Source organism: Phoenix dactylifera, chromosome 8 (genome assembly GCF_051530095.1).
Source record: "Phoenix dactylifera cultivar Ajwa chromosome 8, Ajwa_hap1_PhDact_Kaust_v1.1, whole genome shotgun sequence".
NCBI lineage: Eukaryota > Viridiplantae > Streptophyta > Magnoliopsida > Arecales > Arecaceae > Phoenix > Phoenix dactylifera.
In genome coordinates, this window is record NC_143197.1 from 21,677,323 (window position 1) to 21,697,234 (window position 19,912).

Consider the following 19,912-nt stretch of genomic DNA (forward strand, 5'->3'; position numbering starts at 1 on the left):
ATGATCTGGATATCTACGAGAGGCGTCGCCACTCAACCCGATTTTAGATATCTACGAGTGCTTTAAAAGTATATAATTGATTGTATTTTCATTTGAAGATATTTTATGTTGATCATTTTATAAGTTGTATTATTTTAAAGCAATAAGATGCATCATCTAGCTTAAACCAGAATTATAGAAACATCAAAAAATATAAAAAAAACATCAAATTATACTTAAATTTATAAAAAAAATTTGAAAAGACAAAGTACTCTCCTATAAAATAAAAAATAAGGGCCAAGAATCGCCAAACCGAGCTAATTGGTTCGGTACTAGAACCAGACCGGATGCCGACTAGTACAGTATCCGGTACCAGTCTGGCAATCCTTAGTTTAAACTTATAATATATAAAATTAACCAAGATAGTAGAAAAAAACATAATTTCAGAGTATAAGTCTAATTACACAAATAGTTTATTGGCCCAAATGGATTACCGAGTTTGAGTCGGATCATAGAGTTGGAACTTAAAATTGCTCAAATTTCAAATAGATTGGATCGGATCGGTTCAGAATTCAGAAAACTCAAACCTGTCCCCAAAAATAGAATGAGTTCAATTTTAGAACCCGACTCAACCCTATGAGTCCTTTAAAACGGATCAGAACAGATCTAAACAGGGCGGGTTGGGTCACGGATCAACCCTATCCATTTGCAGCCTTACTAAGGACCAACCACAACATCCTAGCCAGTAGCAATGACAAGCTATGTTACATTTATTCATCCTTGGTGGGTTTGATTCTCATCTCCTTCAATATCAGCTTGGAAATGAATGCATTCTTGTGGCTCTCAAACGTGTGGCCTTCGTTGATATGATGAACTATAATACAAAAGGGCCTCTAATGGACAAGAACGTGTGCCTGCTCCTGTTGTTTGAGAAAACTGTAATGAACCATATACATCAAGGAGCTTTCCACATTCTCTTGGTCTGATCGTAACGCAGCGATGAACAACTTCCATTGCGGAAATCTTCAGCCAGCAGCTTCTTCATTAACTCTTGCAGCCTTTCAGCACCTGGACCAGGCAGGAACACAGAAGCATTTCCCCTCGAGGAGCATGGATCTACCCCGCCGTCTGATTTCCCAATGCACCATGCACCTGGAGTGAACTGGTCCTCAGACCGGCCAAGAAGATCCCGATCGATCTTGTTTAAGACAGGGTCATTCTTTGCAAATTTCCGAGCAAAAGGTGCGCCACTCTTAACCATCTTGCCAAAGTCTTTAGTGGAGAGGGAGCGGGGATGCTGCTTCGGAGGGTTGTCCCAAGCAATGTAGTGCAGGTCGTGGCTTATCGTTGTGTTTCGATACTCATCAGAGTTGCAGATGACAGAGTGGAAGTAGCCTTCCGGTGAGGAGATGAAGTTTACATAGTACATCAAGATTGTTCGGGGGAGGTTTTCCCATCCCCATATGCAATATTCAAGGAAGGGCCGAGCCAGCATCACCCACGCGGAACCTGCGAACAAACAGAAATGATATATGACACATGAAGAGCCAATTGAAGAAAAGAGAAGAAACGAAACTGAAACACATATTGCAATAATAATCCAAGGTGTCATACCCAAACATGCTTCCAGAAATCTAAAATCTGCAGTCATGCTTTACAGAAGTGATAGCCCATAAATTTCTCATTAATGCAACCATTATCCTTACTGTCCGATCTTTTTCCAGAAACTATTTTTAACTTAAATTATGTTATAATTCCTTTTGTTTCATTGCTTATTATTTATTGGATGCTTCAGTAGGTTTAGAAAAAAACACGCTGTGGTGCAGCTAGGAGTCTGATATTCAAATGCTAAATGGTGCATAGAGCTGTCTGGTAGTGTCATCAAGAAAGCCACCTTTAAGAAGCAATCTATGTATAATCCATCTCCCTGGGATAAAATTCCCACTTACTCTCAAATGATGCTAAAAGCATTTGGTAACTGTAAAAGCAAACACAAGAATAAAAATGTACTATTCAGCCTTTGGTTGCTGGATGCCTTCAAGAATCATTTAAGGATGCATGATTATTTAAAACATCCAGCAGACACACAGATTCCGAGTACATCAATCCAACCGACACTTAACACTCATGGATTCCATCAAATATATGATTCCATCATTCAGCTTCAAAGTTTGACAATTTTCCCTTGGACTAAAACTGGGTTTAGGGTCTGGCAGAAGTTCTCATGGTAGCGGGTAAATCTGCCAACGAGAGAAAGATACCATTGTAGCTTATGTTTTTGTCTATGCTTTCTGTTTTCTTATATCATATAAATGAACAGGAAAAAAATGTTCAGGGAATCTAGCTACAAACACTATGATGTTACGATAGCAGCACGAAAAATGAACTTTAAGTGGGGTGAGTGGCTGCATTAGTACACTTCATACATCGGACTTAAACATGAATCAAGTCCATGTGATAATATGCATTTCAACAATCAAATCTTCCAGCATCATGGAGCCAAGGTGTCAAAAACCTATCATTTGGTCCAGTTGATCATAAACAAATGCTACTGTTCAATTCAATTGCTATACCTCCACTACGTTTCATGCTCCTCCTGGATTATACATAACTGAACTTCGATAAAAATGATATACACTCATTGACCAGCAATCATGAACAGCATTTAGTTGAGCTGGGTATAATGATATCTGACTTTCACTCATCATTTTGGTTAAAACATATGCATCTGGATCCAGAACTTACATAACAGGTTCAACTCAGATCAGGTCCAAGCATATTTGAATTTAAAGGGCCAACTGAATTTTTAGGATATAAATCCAATTTCAGCAAAACCTTGACTCAACCTAGTTTAAGCATCAGTTTCCAGTTTAGGACCCAAACTTGAGCAGTATGTCCAATTTTTGGATATGTTTCAGATCCAAATCAGTTCTGATAAATTTATGGTTTGGGTGTACTGGACTCATTTAATCTCCTAACTAGAAGTGATCCTTTTTCCTTTTCTTTGATGGCAAATTGGATTGTTTCGCTATCATCTTTAAGCTAACCGCTTTGCTGAAACATCTGGGTTCACCTTTTGCTTGATATTCTCTTGGTCTTTATACTTCTTGAACTTGTTCAGGTACCAGCTTTTGAAAATGAATTGTTCTTTTTTCCCTTTTTCGGAACAAAAACATTTTAATACATATTCATCAATTGAAAAAAAAAAAAGATGCACATAATAATATAGTTTATAGTTATGAATTTCCACAGAAAGCTAGTAATTGTCATGCATAAGACATTTTATTCTTTTACATCTCTTATTTTTCATGTAGCAATAAGTTCATATTTTAAAAACAATTTTTTAATTAGTATTAAGTACAGTTCAGTGGATGTACACGATTTGCAAGAACTATGTTTGGAAGACCATAAATTGGAAATAACTTTTGTATCAATACTTTGTTATTTAGGGTCCCATTCATACTTGCTAGAATCGTATGTAGCATATTATTTCCCATACCAGATCTTCTACCAATTCTGGGGTTCGTGTTAAGACATGAAGTCCAACTACGGAATACTTGAATTTTCTCCCCTTTATGTAAGCAGCCTCCATGGAAAGAACATATTTGGCCTTCTGGCTTTCAGTCTATTTTAATATAGATTCAAATAATGGGCCACCTGTATTGGCTGATCAACTTAAAAGACGCTTGTCTTAACAGAGATATCAGAAGAAACTCTTAGTTAAATATCTACATTTAAATATCTAGATAAACCAATAAAGAGCTACCTACATATGATGATGAGAGTATGTAAAAAAGTTACCAGACAAAAGTAAAATAAGAATTTTCTATGCAAAAACCTTACCAGTGTATAATTTAAAAGCTGTTGGCAGTTCCCTGCGTTGATTAGTCACAACAATGTCAAATTTCTTTGACAAATAAAGACCTGGATCAATAACGATTGGTCTTGCCCGTTGGTTCCTGCATTATTTTACAATTTAATACATAAACTGGGTTTGACGAGTGAAAAATAAAATGCAAGGAAAACAACCAATTGTACAAGTTTCTGTTGAACTTACACTTTCCACCCAGCAATTTGTGTGTGCTCAATAAAATTAAGATTTCTTGGTAAGGTAGAGAAAACATGAAGTATATCTGCATGGATTACCCAGTACAAGTTAGAGCTGAAAATGTAACAAAAGGTCAATGACTTAACCTCAAATATAAGAATCCATAACAAAAGCTTATAGCTTTCTTTGTGATTTTACAATGTAATCTGAAGTAGTAAACTGTAACTCTACACACTAAACAATAGTTTAACAAATGCATCAGCAATTGTAATTGCAAGACTATCTACCGTGTTATCAATCCAATCATCATGAAAATCTCACTATTAGCAGATCAACATAGCTACAAACCAGAGAAGAAATGTGTAAATTCTTGATCTTTTCATATGATTACAGGAAATAAATGAGTAAATGAGCACATGTTGATGACAACAACATTAATCATTAATTGAGGCTGATAAAATCAAGGATATGCATAAGATGAACCTTTGTCCGAATTCTTGATCTTTTCAAGGGTCGATACTCACTAGCTTACAGAGTATGAAATTTTAAGGAGAGCATTGTGATATTGATGCGCGTATAACAAAGTCCATCAATAAGCATGATACAAACTACATGACCAACTCTTTAACTACCTAGATCGAGATAGCAATAATGCAATATTAAAAAAAATAAAGGTTATAAAAAAATATGGTATAAATATTGCATGGTTAAATAGGCATCTTATCAGCAGAATGTTTGACGAGCAAGGAATGATAAAGACTAGTTCAAAGAAACTTGCACCATTATATACGTGCATGAAAACATATACAAGAAAAATAGAGCAAGGGATTGTCTAGAAAGGAAGAGCAGAAGAGAACAAAAGGTATTATCTGAACGGTAGCCACAACTAAATTGCAGATCTTATTCTTCACATGGCAATAAAATTGAAAAATACAACAATAACAATAACAATGACAATAACAATAATAACAATAATAAAGAGGTTTAGTTTGCTGCCTTATCTTATTTATAGTATTTATTGTAAAATTTAAATCTTAGCTGTTAGACTAAAGAAGGGCAAGGTAGGTATTTGCAATCTAAACTGCTTTAGGCGGTGAAGGCCAATCCTAAGGCATCATAAAAAAGGTCCCTACTAAGACGTGAAAATCTCTTTTCATCTGACTTGGCTGCCTTGTCCAACATAACCATGTAGATTGTAAGCACCATGATGACAATGTCAGGCAAGGGGACATTGTCCCCATCTATAACATGACTGATGCCATTTGTCTCAAATTTATGGGTATGGAGGCATGACTACATAATCAAATAGATAGGGAATCAAAAGAAGATGATAACTTAGTTGAATATGATTGAAGATGGGATGGCATTGACCTAGGTGAGGCTAAAGATTCTGATAGCTGATTTACATTTGAACTTGTGAATGTTGTGGCACTTCTATTGCTGATTCCATTAGTTAAAGCAATCAGATCAAGCACTGGTTGCTGTGGTTGTGAAAGGACAGAACAAGGAAAGAACTCTAGTCGTGATGGTATCAAGAAAGTTCAATAACAACCCATGGTTTTGTATCATAATTATGCTCAACTTAGAACTCTTCCCCAGTATCAGTAGTGGTACAAAATCTACTGTAACTTTTAATCCTAGTCCTCTACTTAAAATATGTGAATGGCTCAGAGAAATTACAGGGTGTCAAAGCAAAAAACTAGTAAGAATACAGTATTACGCTGTTGAGCCTAGGCTTGAGCATCATTACGGCAGCTTTTTTTTCCCTGCATATTCCTTCCCTAAATTCCTTTTTTTTCCTTGTTTTATTGTTCTTGCTGCCCTTTTTTCTATTCTCATTATATGGAAACAGAAAAATCTGAAGTAAATACTCCAATCCATTTATTTTTTCTGCATAAAATTTGAATAGGGATTGGCTTAATCCAGTAAGGAGATTTGTCAAAATGCAAACCCAGAAATTGTATCATGTAACTTGGGCCCGTTCTCTTTAAGAATGAAAAATAATTTCTTTCCAAGGCAAGGACAAATGTAAAGGAAGTTGTTGCTATTTAGTATATGATTGAAACAACCTGGTGGAAGAGGGATTCAATTTTTTCTTAGAAATAAAGAATATTTGAATTTGGAAGCCAAACTAGTAAATCCTCAAAATTAAAAGAGGTAATTCCGAAAATGATTTAATAACAACCCAAGAAATCTAAGAAACTGCAAAGTTTTAGGAGAGGCAAATGCTTCCTGGGATCTACTGGTGCCCTCATCCTAGCCCCCACCACGTCCCCTATAATGTTATATCGCTCATCTCCTCAATCCCTCTCTACCAATCCTATATCTACTTTGTGATCCTTGTCCTCCCTCTTCTTTTTGACACAGCATACTAACGCTTCATTTAGAAACTCGTCTCTGCCCCATCCTAAATCATCTAACCCACTATGGACCAGTTTGGTTACTTTGTGTAGATCCAGACATGGTTTGACAGCAAGATCTGCCATATTTAGGACTGGATCGCGAATCGAAACTTCGGGAAGCTAAAACCTCTAATTCTGTATGCATTTGGCAATGTGGTGAAATACAAAGTTAATGCAAGAGTTGAGATCTAGCATCTATTAACATATTTTTGTTTTGAAAACGTTTGACCCTGACTAGGAGAGAAATCCGACTCGGAAAAAGTCAAACTTCATTAGTATAATATAGGGCTTGCATCATAATTTTATACACATTAGTTGGAAGAAAATAAAAAGGGTTTTACCCTATTTTTTATATAATTCCTCTTTTAACTAGAAGAGGTATCCCTTCAAATTCTTAAAAGGGCGGACCTCACAAGTATAAGTAGAGAAACCATAAAGTTTTATGGATCTTTACAAAGGTAAGAGGGCTTAGAACCCTATTTTCGAAAATTATCCTATTTATTTATTATTCTGAAAGGTCCAAGTTGAGTGGGTTGAAGCTAAACCTTACTTCTTTCTAATCGGAGCAAGAAGGTATTAGAGAGTAGGATACTTCTTCTATGGATGTCTAGTGCATGATCCAGAATCGTGAGCACTATATGCAGATGGGAGAAAAGCTTTTGGTCCTCGATGTACATCGAAGGACAAAGGCGAGGATGGCTTCTACCTCGGCGGATGTTGATGTGAAGTCTCATCTTGGTCAATTGGAGAAGAAAGTCATACAACTCATAGAGTTTTGAGTCTCAACAAATACCTGTAACTTCAACATCTATAACTCCTATTACAAAACTGTCTTTAATGTCTCGGTGTGACATGAAGTTTGTTCTATTGATACTAAAAGAAATGAACAGTTCATACTAGAAGACAAATTCAAAATAGAAAATTAAGAGGCTCAGTTTTGGAATGGGGATGCAAGCATTTCCCCAACTTTATTTTAATTTTGCAGAATCTAAATTCCCCAAATAGAAGAACCTTTGATCTAGAAGGATCATCTGACCTATCGTGGACAAATCTGATCACTTTGGATAGGTCTAGATAGGATTTAACAGCAAGATCTACGACATCTAAGACTCAATTACGAACCGAATATTTAGAAACCATCAAGGTTTGTTGAACTATCCCAAACTGGCCGGTTCGGACATACCGAACTGTGGCAATAATTGGACCGGTTGGTTACTGGCACGGTTCATTTTCGTGGTTCGAAATTGAGGGAGGGGGAGAAAGAGAGGCAGAAAAGAGAGAGGGAGAGAGGGCTCAAAGGGATCCTTTTTATTTTTGCCGATTTCTAACTGAAATTAGCAAATAGTTTGCCAACTTCATTTAAATAGGGGATCTTTATTTATTTTTGCCCTCTCTCCCCTATCATATCAAAAAGCTAAGTCAATAATAGACAACCCAATTCAAAGTTATAAAAAAAAAAATAGCAAACAAACTCTTTTCTGTTTTATCCTACCATTTCAAGTGCAAACTAATCCAAGCATAACTAGACTACTGTTGATGCAATTTAAATTTACATTATACTTGAATTTAGTTATTTTTTATTTAATTTTCATTAATATACTTTTTTTAGTCTAAGCAGTTTCCCATGTAAGTTTCATGAGAGCAGTTATGTATTTAATTTTTCTTAAAATTTCTAAACTAATTCTCAGGTCTCTTTTTAAAAGGGATCATTTAGTCCTACTTTAAGTAGATTCTTTGTCTAGAGGTCCCACTTTAGGTATACATTGGATTAGGAAAGGCTTCAAGTCATTAGAACTCTGTTATAAGTTGATTTCGACAGCTAGCTACACTTGCTTTTATACATATTCGAATTTTACTATTTTTAGAAATTTTTATAGTATGTTTTGTTGTGCAAGGTCTGAACTATCATATCTGCTACCTCTTTTTTCTAAGGGTAACCCTAAAGGCACCCTAATTAATTCCAAAAAAAATCCTATTTTATAAATCTTATTACATGTTTGGCTATAAAAGAGAAGCTGTAATCAATTCTGGTGGTATATATTGAATACTATTGCTTCTTTCTTCCCTTTCATCTGTCATTCGTAACTCTAGTTCTTATACTCTCTATTTGGGCTCAAGGAATCAAACCAAACTGTGAAAATGATCACTTCCAGGAGCACAATTTTGTCATGTTAGCAGCTATTTAATTAGAGAGTAGTTAGTAGGGCTTAGAAGTGACACAAGGTGAAGTCACATATGCAGGAGGTCAAGATATATGCAAGCCAAATGTAGCCCACATATACTGTTTGAAGTTTCAAAAATAAGTTTCTGAAATCTAGATGGTTGATTAAATAATATTCAAAGAAATGACTCAAAGTTCAAGTTTTCGCTGCCATAAAGTTTATTTTTTCAGCTGAAATCGACAAGGTTTCATTTGTTTCATCTGAAAGCTGTGTTTGAGACCTTGCATGTGGAAAATGATCTAAACCCATAGAATGCATCTCCTTTGCACCCCCTGTCTCCAAATGATACTTTAAAGTCTTGATGGAGTTATGCAAGGTATAACATCTCTAGTAATCTTTTCATTGTGTATATTGCCTATAAATTTTCCATTTTCCAATTAACTTTATGCTTGTTATGCCATATACAACAACAGCTACATTCTCTTGAACAAAACTTATGGAAAAGTTTATCTGCGAAAAACTGAATTTCTTCCTTCGTTTCTCCTTTATCTTTCTTCCAACTAGTTTCGGGATGAATGTCCAAACATATTGCATGGTTTTTTGTAAAATTCAATTGAAATCAGTGAGATTCTCGACCAAAATGGGCAATAGCAAATTGGTTTTCACTAGATTAACAAAATTATGCTAGTCTCTATGCAGTCCAATTTTTAAGTACTGAATTTGAAATCAGAAATATATTGGCTTAAATGAAAAAGCTTCCACCAGAATTTGCCAATTTAGACCATCTCATGCAAAATCTAAGGAATTATATAAAATTAAAATGAAAATATATCAGTACAGCATTTTACAGAGGCAAGTTCAAGAATTATCATTGCATAACCACAGAATATAAAAGTCAACAGAAAATTTTCATAATGTTAATGTGATATCAATAAAATAATCATTGTAGAATGTGTATATGGATGAAATACAAGTTTTTTAAATATAGAAAAAGATAATCAGAAAATAAACACATGCGGTTACCATCTTGTGTCATAAGAGGATAATCTGAGGCGCTGAGGTTTATAAACCAGTCCCACTTCAAACTCTCCTTAAGCAAAATCGCAATGGCATGAAGTGTACAAGCGATCATCGTAGGCCCCTTGTAAGTCACCAAGTTGCCCTTTGCAATCACGCGTACATTCTCAAGCTCACTAAACATAGGATCACCCTTAACATACATGGCCAACTCTATCCTTTCCCGAGGGGGAGCCTCCATATCCAAATGCAAAATGTACTGATTTCTTGGATGATATATAGCCTGCAAAGTTCTTCTCATTCTTAGACTGTCACCCTTTGTACCAGTGATAAGATAAGCTATACGTGGTGGTTCAGATTCCGGAACTAAAGGCTGTTCGAAGCGCTTTGGGGAATCTGGCTCTATAAAGTATCCATCGGAATCATCCAAACTAGTAAAAGAGACAATGTCTAATGACAATGAATCCCCATTGTATTGAGGGGAAAGGAGCCCAAAAGCCATTGCTAAGAAAAGAGTAATCGAGACCAGCACGCTTGCCAAAAAGGGAAGAAGCCATCTTCTGTCACTAAATGCCCTCCCCGAGTGAAGGCCCCCATTTTTCCTCATACTTCTCTTAACTACCCACAGAAACAACTATTCTCTCAGTAGCTCCAGATACCTTTCAGCCTTCAATCTATCCAAGGAAGCACCTTCTTTCTACTCCAGTGACAGACAACACCAACAGAAAAAAGGCAGCAAGGAACTTCGGTAGCAGAACCAAAGCCGCCTCTTCCGAAGGATATGTATCATTTAATCAACGGCCTATAACTTTCTGAAGAACACGAACATCAGACGAATTCGATATTTTGAACTCTCGATGATTGCAAGTACCATGGCCAATCCAACAACAATCATCCAGCGCGCAAAGATCAATCTTTTTAATAATTACAGCTCAAATAGGAGCAGGCAGCCCATTCCACACCAGGAGATCAAAACTATCAATTCCCAATACCAAAATTTCCAACAGATAGCAACAATAATCACTCTAATAATTCATAAGCTGCGCAATCTGGGGAGAGAATGGAAAGAGATGCATCTGTTATTAAGAAGAATCAAATGCGCACCACCCTCCGAAAGCACCAAAAATTCAAGAATGCTTCAGATCCACAATTTCACACAACAAAACATAAAAAGAACTCTTCTTTATCAACGAAATGCTCTCAATCTGGAAGAAAAAATTAACAGAAAACGAGGGGAACCAGAACCAAAACAAAACCAAAGTATCCTCTGAAATCGCGCTTATAAAAGAAACCAGAAGCAGGAGGAACCCAAATTGGAGCAGAGACTTACTCGAAAAACTTTGATGCGAGAGAAATTTCTTTAAATGGCGCTCGAAATCCGATCGCCGAAACCCTGCTCGAAGAAGGCGGAGAGAGAGAGAGAGAGAGAGAGAGAGAGAGAGTGGATTGTCCGTACAGGATGATAGCCGGCTTTATAGGCATTTGTAAAGGAAAAAAGCCAGAGCAGTGCCTGGAAACTTCAATTTATTAAAGCATTTAAAAAAATATTATCTTATTGAAGAGCGGCTTCGTGCGAGCTGTAACTCTGTGGGGCCCAGCTGATCTCACAAACAGTACTGGAAATGTAACCCAGTATCTAATGTCCTAAGTTTTTCGGTACCCGCATTGCAGCATGATTTGTGTCTAATAGATTTGAAGCTTGCTTGCATCAAAGCAATAACTCATAAGAATGTATCAGAGGTTTTAAATTGGTAGTTAATTTTCATAAAAGATTCATAACTCATAAGAAACAAGATTTATGTTCTGTTTCATTCTTGAATTAAAGAAAAAGAAGTAATGCAGTCATGATAGGAATGAATCTATATAAATATGGGGGTTGCACGAACTTAAACTTCAAAGCTAACAGAAAAAAAGGACGGCAATGTATATAAAGTTTATCACAATACCCAATTTTTTATGCACCAGAGCTTCCGAAGCTGATTGGGCACTAAAATTAGAGAATAAGAATGGGAAGGTGAAAAAAGTGCATCTTTTGTTTTTCATTATCACAATAAATCCAGTTAAACTAGCCTCTTTTTTTCCAAAGAAAAAGGTAAAAACTAAAGACATCTTTGGTTGAGAGAAGTTGGACTTTAGAATTGAAATAGGAATAAATGATTCTATCCTAACCGTTTGGTTGAGGAAAGTTCCATTTCTATTCGAATTTCAGAGGAAAAATGTGAACGCCTAGATCCTTCAAAATATAATCTTTACTCTTTTCTAGTTTTCAAAATTCATTCTAAGTCTGATCAAAAGCCAAACATGTCAACAATATGGCCATTCTGATTTTCATTCCAGTTTATTCCAATTTTGATTTCAATATTTCAATCATGAACCAAACATACCCTAAATTCTAACACTAGAGGAGACATCTTAATGACATACCGAAATATAGGAATTGGGTGTTCTAAGAAAGAGGCCACTTGCTGACTAAAAAAGAAAGTAGTACACCATATATTATTTAGCTAGTTATTGCATAATTACAACCTACAAGGAGGGATAGCTGGAGTCATGACCAATTTGCGTGTTGGGTGAGGGTCTCCCTTTTTTCCCCTAATCTTGATGGGGTCATATTCACCTACCGCTACAGCAGAAATAGAATAATATAAAACATAAAGGTTTAGGGTTGTTCCATTGGCAAATCCCATTAATCAAACATGCCTTCTAAGCTAAGTGAATTCGTTGGACGGGATCCTTTGTATGGTCCGGCCATTCTGCGGAATTGGGATTAGATCAGCTACCACTTTCTCGAAATTTTCTATCAGGCAACTCACTAGCTGACAGCCTGACAGTATGGATGGATGCTAAAAAATTAGAATGCAATTATTTAAACTTATTTTTTTGGTTAGATAGCGATATTATACAATCCTTATATAAATGTAATCATTGAAGTCTGAAAATAAAAAAAAATCACGGAGTTGTATAGAAATGAATAAGAATTATTTAGGACATATTTGGTTGGGGACGATTGAACTTCAATGAAAATGAAAATGAGTGATTTTTAAGTTGGAAAGCTTCTTTTCATTTCGATTCGAGAAGAGATTGAAAATGCTTCAACCTCCTAAAATTCAATTCCTACTCTATTCTAATATTCAAATTCTATTTCAATTTTGATTTTGACTTCTATCACAAACCAAACATGTTCGCTGATATAGATTTCTATTTCAAACCATTTCGCTTCTGATTTCGATTTCGATTCGGATTGTGAACGTGAACGAAACGCATCCTTAAGCTCTTTTATTAACGTGGTTGTTACGTGGCCAAATGATGATAATGATGGAAATCATAATCATAATATGAAAGGGAATAAAGTTAAAAAATAGATTAAAGGGCAGGTAGGTTTCAGGTACGACAGGCTGAGCGGCATATCCAATTTCCTAACCATTGCCTGGACGGCGCTGCTCGCTGAATTGAACGTGTCCGTGGGGCACGGCGAACAGCGTTTCCCACCAATGAGAATAAAATAATTTGATTTAGTACTATTATTTGTTTGGCAGTATCGCATGACGACCAGAAAAATAAATTGCTTTCTTTCTGCAATTTCATAAAAGAGAGCAGTGCAAGAACGTAGGAAAGAGTTATGAAGTGATTGATAGCTAAAGTCTTGTCAGAAGTTTTAAGCGTATCCGTCGAGTTGTATTTCTTGCATAGAATAAGATATCATTAGGCATCAGTGAATAAATCAAGGAATAAAAAGTTATAACTGCTAGAAAAAAAGGTTGGAAGTGTAGAAAATGAGTAATCCTTCTCAATTATATCAATCGTTTTTTTTTTGTTTTTTTTCATTGCAATGGCATCAGAGGAAGTAAGTAGTCTGCATTCCCACCATAACAGTTTTTCAGAAGATTAAATTCACACGGAAGACTCTTACTGCAATGCCCAAAGTATTGTTAGTACTCCAATCTATTTATGATATTGAATGGCTCCTCTTCAAATAAGAAGCCGAGAGAGGTGTTTGAACTTAGAACGGAAATACATAACCAAGTTTCAGACAATCATGACAGGATAGATGTGATAATCATTGGAGATAGGACGGAGATCGACAAATATTGATGTTCATTCTGAATTTACCTTTTGGATGTATTGAAGTATTAGTGCAGTTTCCATCTACCTACAATTATGCAGTCAGATTAAACGGCGCCCGGTCCTTTGCCTCTACATCATCATTATATTGCGCTCAGAACTTGTTCCAGAACAAGTGCCCAAGGAGTCCACTCTGTCCCTCCCTATGTCAGTTATATCAAGTAAGTTTAAAGTTCCCAAAGATTAGAAAACTTCAAAGTCATTTCTACTTAGGAAATGTTGGTCTCAATGGCATCATGATTCAAGTTTGTTTTCATTACATCATAATTTCTGAACACAGTACAAAAGGATCCTATGTTCTTCTTTTCCCACCCCTCAGTTGGGAAACCACTTTAAGAAGAAGAAAATAATTGGAGTATCATGGTGTGGCTGTCGCTTGTACTTCCATATATAAAAGTTCCATCAGCATTCAGCAACATTACTTGTTTCATGGCAAACGGAATTTGCTTTGTGTGACTCAGACAGTCTGAATTAAAGCTTCAGATTCCGATCTTACATTAAATTCTGATTCAAGCCAAGATCCTAAACAGTAGATTAAGACAGAAATTGCTCATATTTTATTACAGTTAAAAGTATGGTACATTATACTAAAATAAATTGGATGGTATAGAGTATACCATATCATATTAATTCGATACCGATATATAATACTGAAGGCATACTGACATTTGGCTGAACCGACTCCCATATTGGATGTACCAATATAGAGATAGAGTGGCATTGATATGGGGCCTTAGAGATGGCGTACATTGATTAGAAGTGAGGTTGTTCTAGTTTAAACCTCGGGGGTTTTCTGGTTATTTGAAATAGTACAGGGCCTTACTCAGCCTAACTGATTAGAACTGCTAGTTCGGGCCAAATACCATATTGAGATTACAAACCGTTCTAGTTTGTGGCTGATACGTTATGATACTGACCGGAATACCCATATACCATAAATTCTAATAATCGCTACCCACAATGTTAATAATCAACTTCTAATTTTAATTTCTGTTTCTGAATTTCAATTAAAAGGTAAGACTGTTAATCAAAATCACAACAATTACTCCTTATTCTGGATGGAGGCAAGATATAGGCATAGATATATCATATCTATTAACAGGAAATTCGAATGCCTATTATACACCATCTGCCTTCTATGCCGTCGAGCAAGCGAAAATTCTTTGATTGATGTTACAAGAACTATACATTCAGCTTGCAAAGCAGAATATGAACTATGTTAAGCTAGCAGCTGTTAGCTTCAGCTAAATAGTCAGTCAGTGGTTTGTGAAAAACAATTAGAATGACTTAGTGTCAGGAATAAAAGAAAAGGCAACTTAATTACCCTGAAAAAAAGGGGAAAAGGCAAGACTACCACATGGATGGGCAACTCTGGCACTATGGAACAGATTTAGCTGAGGCAGAAACACATTTTCCAGGTGAAATAGTGCATTAAACTGTGTCTGAGCAGAAAGAGCTAAGACAGCTGCATGAGCACAGATTACAGAATCATGTGGAGAGCAGTGAAGTATCATCAAAGTCCGGCTATATTCGAGATTGAAGCGATATCGAAACCTAATTTCTAAATAAGGCACTAAAACAGCTGCCTGAAATATATACCTTTCAAAAATTGTCTTAATGCATATACACAAAAACCTGAACATATATTTTCCAAACCCTGTTGGAATGAATTTTGTGCTATACAAGATTTCAAGAGAAATTAAGTTTTTAAGGAATGTAAGCAGCATATTTCAGAAGAAGACAAAGTAGAAAATAAGAGTAGTTATCTCAGTCTTGGACAATAATTTTCAAAAGAGTAAACACATCTGTTGCTGTCAATAAGAATAATAACTTAGTTCATACATATCTAAGAGAAACCTCTCTCCTTTGACTGAAAGGGAGGGAAACCCACCCAATTGATTAAGCAGCAACCATGCTATGATGCTTGGATATATAAGAGAAATAAAAACATTGCATTCATGCGAAAAAGACTCTACGACTCTCAAAGCTAGGTAGATGCTGGGAAAGGAGTGCACCAGAAGTTGTCAAGGAAACAATACAAACAGAATGATTAATTACTTCAGCAGATTTATTGCAGATATCACTATTGATAATGACCTGATAATAAGGCTGAAGGAAAACCATCACCAACTTAGTACCTCATTGCTTATTAGTTAAGTTCTGTTGGTCTTGTATCTTGCATAGAGCAATCCACATTCCTGCATCCTTTACCCCCCTATACTATCTAAACACACTACAAGGTTATGAGAGAACTATGACTGTAGCATCAAGAAACTCATAAGCACCAAACTTCAAGACAAATTTTCGGAAGAACTGATTCTGCATGAGCCACAGCACATAAACAATTATTTTCAAATTTGAGTCTTGATTTTGAGTGGACCACAACATATAAGCCCTTATTTCAAATCTCTTCTCAGTCTGTCATCAAGTTGTTCAGCTTAAAACTGCACCAACCAACAATTAAGGGTTTATCAATGGAACCTCATCATTGGCTACTCAGAAATGAGCACTGATTCGGGCGAAGAGCGCCCCAAAATCTTTTGTTGGTGTACCCACATTCTCTAGTTTGACACCAGATCAAATGCCTTGATGAATTTCTAGTTATGCTACATGGTAGCTCATAACGTTGTTGCCATTTTCTGAAAAAAAGAAAACCAAATCACTTGTACTTTGCTGTGATTTTACGGCGCATACATGTCAGACAAATTAGCGATAGAGGTCATCAATACTAACAAATTTGTGGCCATGATACATAAAACATATTGCCTGCTGCAACTGTCCTAATTTAAGTCTAATGATCAGCAGGCAGAACATGCTTGTCAGCAACTAACATTTGCTTCACTGTCTGCAGTTTTAATTCTTAGATTTGGCAAATCAAACCAAAATAGTTGCTCAACTAAGCTGAACCTGGATGCAATCTTCTGCAACATCGGTGTTTTTCTGCCTGGAGAAGCTCATCATCTTTTCCCATAAGCAACTCTTACAGGCCCCCATCTTTATCTTGTAATCCTCCAGCTCTGGTCAAGAATATCATAGGTCAATATGTGACTCCATAACTGGGCATATATGATGTTACACTTGAAATGTTTAATTTCAGTTTGCTGCATAAAGCTTAAACATTAATCTTCTGGTGAGTAGAATAAGCGGTTGGTTTTTCGTTTAAAAGGTTATCATGACACAGTTATGCTCACTTTAGAAAGTTGGAAGTTTTTCTGATGAAAGTGCCACACAAAGAGCCTATGATCTGTGAGTAGTTTCTCTCTTGCTATAACCTGATTATCTGGCAGAAAAAATAACGCGACCCCCTGCTTTCCAGGTTAGAAGGGAAAAAGGTAATGAAAAAAAGGGGCATTGTGCATATGCAATTGCACTTGATGCTCTGGTTTAACCAAGAATTCTTAGAACTGATGGTTTTTTCTAGTCGAATGTCGCCCCGAACCTAGATCAGCTACGAGACACGGCCTGAAAATTTATTACACCCTCAATAACAAAACTTGTGTAATTACAAAATTTAATCATCTAGATGGCTTATATATTCATCCTTTCACCTGTGATCCCAAAATAGCTAAGTATGAAGCATCTTGCAACTTTAAAAGAAAAAGAAAAGACATGGTATGAGATTTGTAGTCTAGTAAGAATCTCTATACATCCACACCAATACAATAATATCAATTTGAAAATAGCAAGTACTTGTTATACACTTATCATAAAATCACAAACCGACTATCAATAATACTAGAATAAACGGTAAACATATGTACGTCAAATATCAATAAAAGTCTAACCACTCAAGAGTGATATATCATATGATATCTCATAAATCGTTAGTAGTATTTTCAAGCAACTTATGATTCTGTTCTTTTTTAACCCGATCCAGATTCAAGATCAATTATTTTTTCAACTTTGGACTAAATTCTGATCACATTTCCTGCCGATGATGGGGCAATTAATAGGTGTCACATTTACCGCTCGTGAGGACAATCGATAGTACCATATTTCTAGCCTGTGATGGAGCAATCGATGATAATGAGATCAGCCCAAGTCCTTATTCATTCAATCAAGTCTACATCCACACATCAATTTTTTTATTTTTAGCTTTAGACTAACTACGATTACATTTTTCTCTCATAACAGGGCAATCAACAGGTGTCACATTTCCAACCTATGACGGGGCAATCAATATGTGTCATATTTTTGGCCCGTGACGGGGCAATCTATATAACATGGTTAGTTCGAGCACTACATCTATTAGTCCGATTATGCAAATGTAAGTTATATGCATCCATCATACTATCAATTATAAGCATACATAATCAAAATATAATTTAATACCGAAGCCATTATAAAAAAAAATTTGCAACTTACTTATCTTGATCATTAGCATATTATATATAGATGTGTACAAAATATCTATAAACATGCAGGCGGGTATACAAAGATTCTTACCTCTATGGTCTCAGACTCAAGTACAATGAATATTGATTCACTCTTCGATCTATGCGCTCGGGGTATCAAATAAGTTTGCCTACGACCTTCTTACCTAGATGATTGCTCATCTACAGAGCCGGATCTCATCATCAGAATAATCATAACCGTCCATGGGTTATGTTAGATGATCATAACAAGATCAGCTCGAACCCTCTCCTAGAGCCACATAATGCTGATTCGGAACCCTCCTAGGGCCACATAATGCAGATCCAAAAGACTCGGAACCCCTCCTAAGGTCAAGGATCATCCAGGCCTATAAAGAAGTTTGAACCTCCACATGTCCAAAGGATTTCAAGAGAGAGAAAGAGTAGTGAAGAGAGAGAAAGAGAGAAAAGGAGAGAGAAAAGAGAAGATCTAGGAGAGAAGAAGAAAGAGGACTCCCTTTTAGAATCTAAGACTCTGGTAAGCACTTAATTGAAATCTCCAGCGAGCATTTTGAGCCAAGATCGTTCAACATAAAGAGAAGAAGGAGAAAGGAACTTGTGGTGGTGATCAATAAAACCTATCGGTGGTGAGGCGAAAGGTGGTGTAGGGGTGTTTAAATAGCTATTGGAGGCTAGGTTTTCTAGCTTATGTAGAAAATTGGGATGGAGGAGGAGTCCGTCTCCTACTCCAAGTCGAACAACACTCTATCTTTTTTTTTCCATCTCCTACTCTAAGTCGAAGAGGGTTGTATTTTTTTTTATCCGTCTCCTACTCCAGCCCTTACATCTGGGCCAATCGAGTAGACTAGGTTTAGTTCCTTATTAGATGGGCTGGGTGTTAAATTGAAATTTTTATTAGTAGAGATCACAGCAAAGACTTTGCATCTTTAAAAATGACATCACCTTATTGCTAAAGAAGGTGGAAAGATGATAGGTTCTGACTTTAAGCTGTTTAACCCACACTTTGATTTTGGAAAAGAAGATTATAGGCCTGAATTATATATTCTTTCACTAACATCCTATTAAACTTGTGTTTAAAACATAAATGATTGATTTTGAATGTGAAACCCGTTCATAGGTGCAACCATTCTGTCAATGGTGATCATAGGTTGCAGGCCCTTTAGGTGGCGTTGGAGGCTCAACGCTAAGTGATGGATCATGGATTCAAAGAAATCCGCAAGATATTGGCTGGTTTGGGGCGTACCCCCACTAGAAATTGTGAAGAAGGTAGGAACAACCGTGCTAGAAATCATGCTCGCAATCAGCTTATTAATTGTTACGGTCCTGCAAATCAACGTAGGCTGCCATCCTATGTTGATGATTTAGACGATGGAGGATATGCAGCATATCAAAGGGAAGCAAGACCTCATATGAAGACCAAGGCTACCGTCTTAAAGTCGATATTCCTAGTTTTAGTAGAAACTTGGATATCGAGGCCTTTCTAAATTGAATCTATGAGGTTGAGAAGTTCTTTGAGATGATGGATATGCTAGATGAGAAAGGAGTCAAGTTTGTCACATAAAGGGTTAGGGGTGGAGTGTCCACCTGGTGGGATCATAGGCAGAGTTGCCATCAGAGACAAGGAAAGATGCTAGTGACAAAACTTTGGTTCAAGATGAAGAAATTATGGAAGGATAGATTCTTATTTCCTAACTATATAAACAATATTTATTTTAACAATATCGAACTTGTAACAAGGGTGGGGGATGGCCGGAGGAGGGGAGGGGTGGAGGAAGGGCTTTATCCTCGATTCCTTTGTTTTGTTCAAAA

At 36.3% G+C, this 19,912-nt stretch overlaps 1 protein-coding gene across 4 annotated transcripts; it reads right to left on the reverse strand.

Annotated features, from left to right (window-relative positions):
• Window positions 1-509: 509 nt before the first annotated feature.
• Window positions 510-11,137, reverse strand: LOC103724045 (beta-glucuronosyltransferase GlcAT14B-like). 4 transcript variants are annotated; one of them, XM_008815179.5, is made up of 5 exons: window positions 10,939-11,137; window positions 9,615-10,657; window positions 4,037-4,112; window positions 3,823-3,938; window positions 510-1,488 (listed from the first exon to the last, which is right to left on the reverse strand). In XM_008815179.5, the coding sequence occupies exons 2-5, from the start codon at window positions 10,213-10,215 to the stop codon at window positions 935-937; spliced, it is 1,347 nt and encodes a 448-aa protein (XP_008813401.1). In that variant the 5' UTR covers window positions 10,216-10,657; window positions 10,939-11,137; the 3' UTR covers window positions 510-934. The 4 variants fall into 4 exon arrangements, with proteins under 4 accessions (XP_008813401.1, XP_026656143.1, XP_088559193.1 ...); XM_026800342.4 differs by having other exon boundaries at window positions 9,615-10,716; window positions 10,939-11,129; XM_088703067.2 differs by having other exon boundaries at window positions 9,615-10,744; window positions 10,939-11,064.
• Between the last annotated feature and the right edge of the window lie 8,775 nt (window positions 11,138-19,912).

Bases quoted from the DNA above. Each gene is read 5' to 3' on its own strand.
- LOC103724045 (XM_008815179.5), bottom strand. From the start codon at position 10,215: ATGAGGAAAAATGGGGGCCTTCACTCGGGGAGGGCATTTAGTGACAGA. The intron at 3,939-4,036 runs GTAAGTTCAACA...AAAATAATGCAG, and splicing joins CAAATTGCTGGGTGGAAAGT to GAACCAACGGGCAAGACCAA. The intron at 1,489-3,822 runs GTAAGGTTTTTG...GTTTGTTCGCAG, and splicing joins AGCTTTTAAATTATACACTG to GTTCCGCGTGGGTGATGCTG.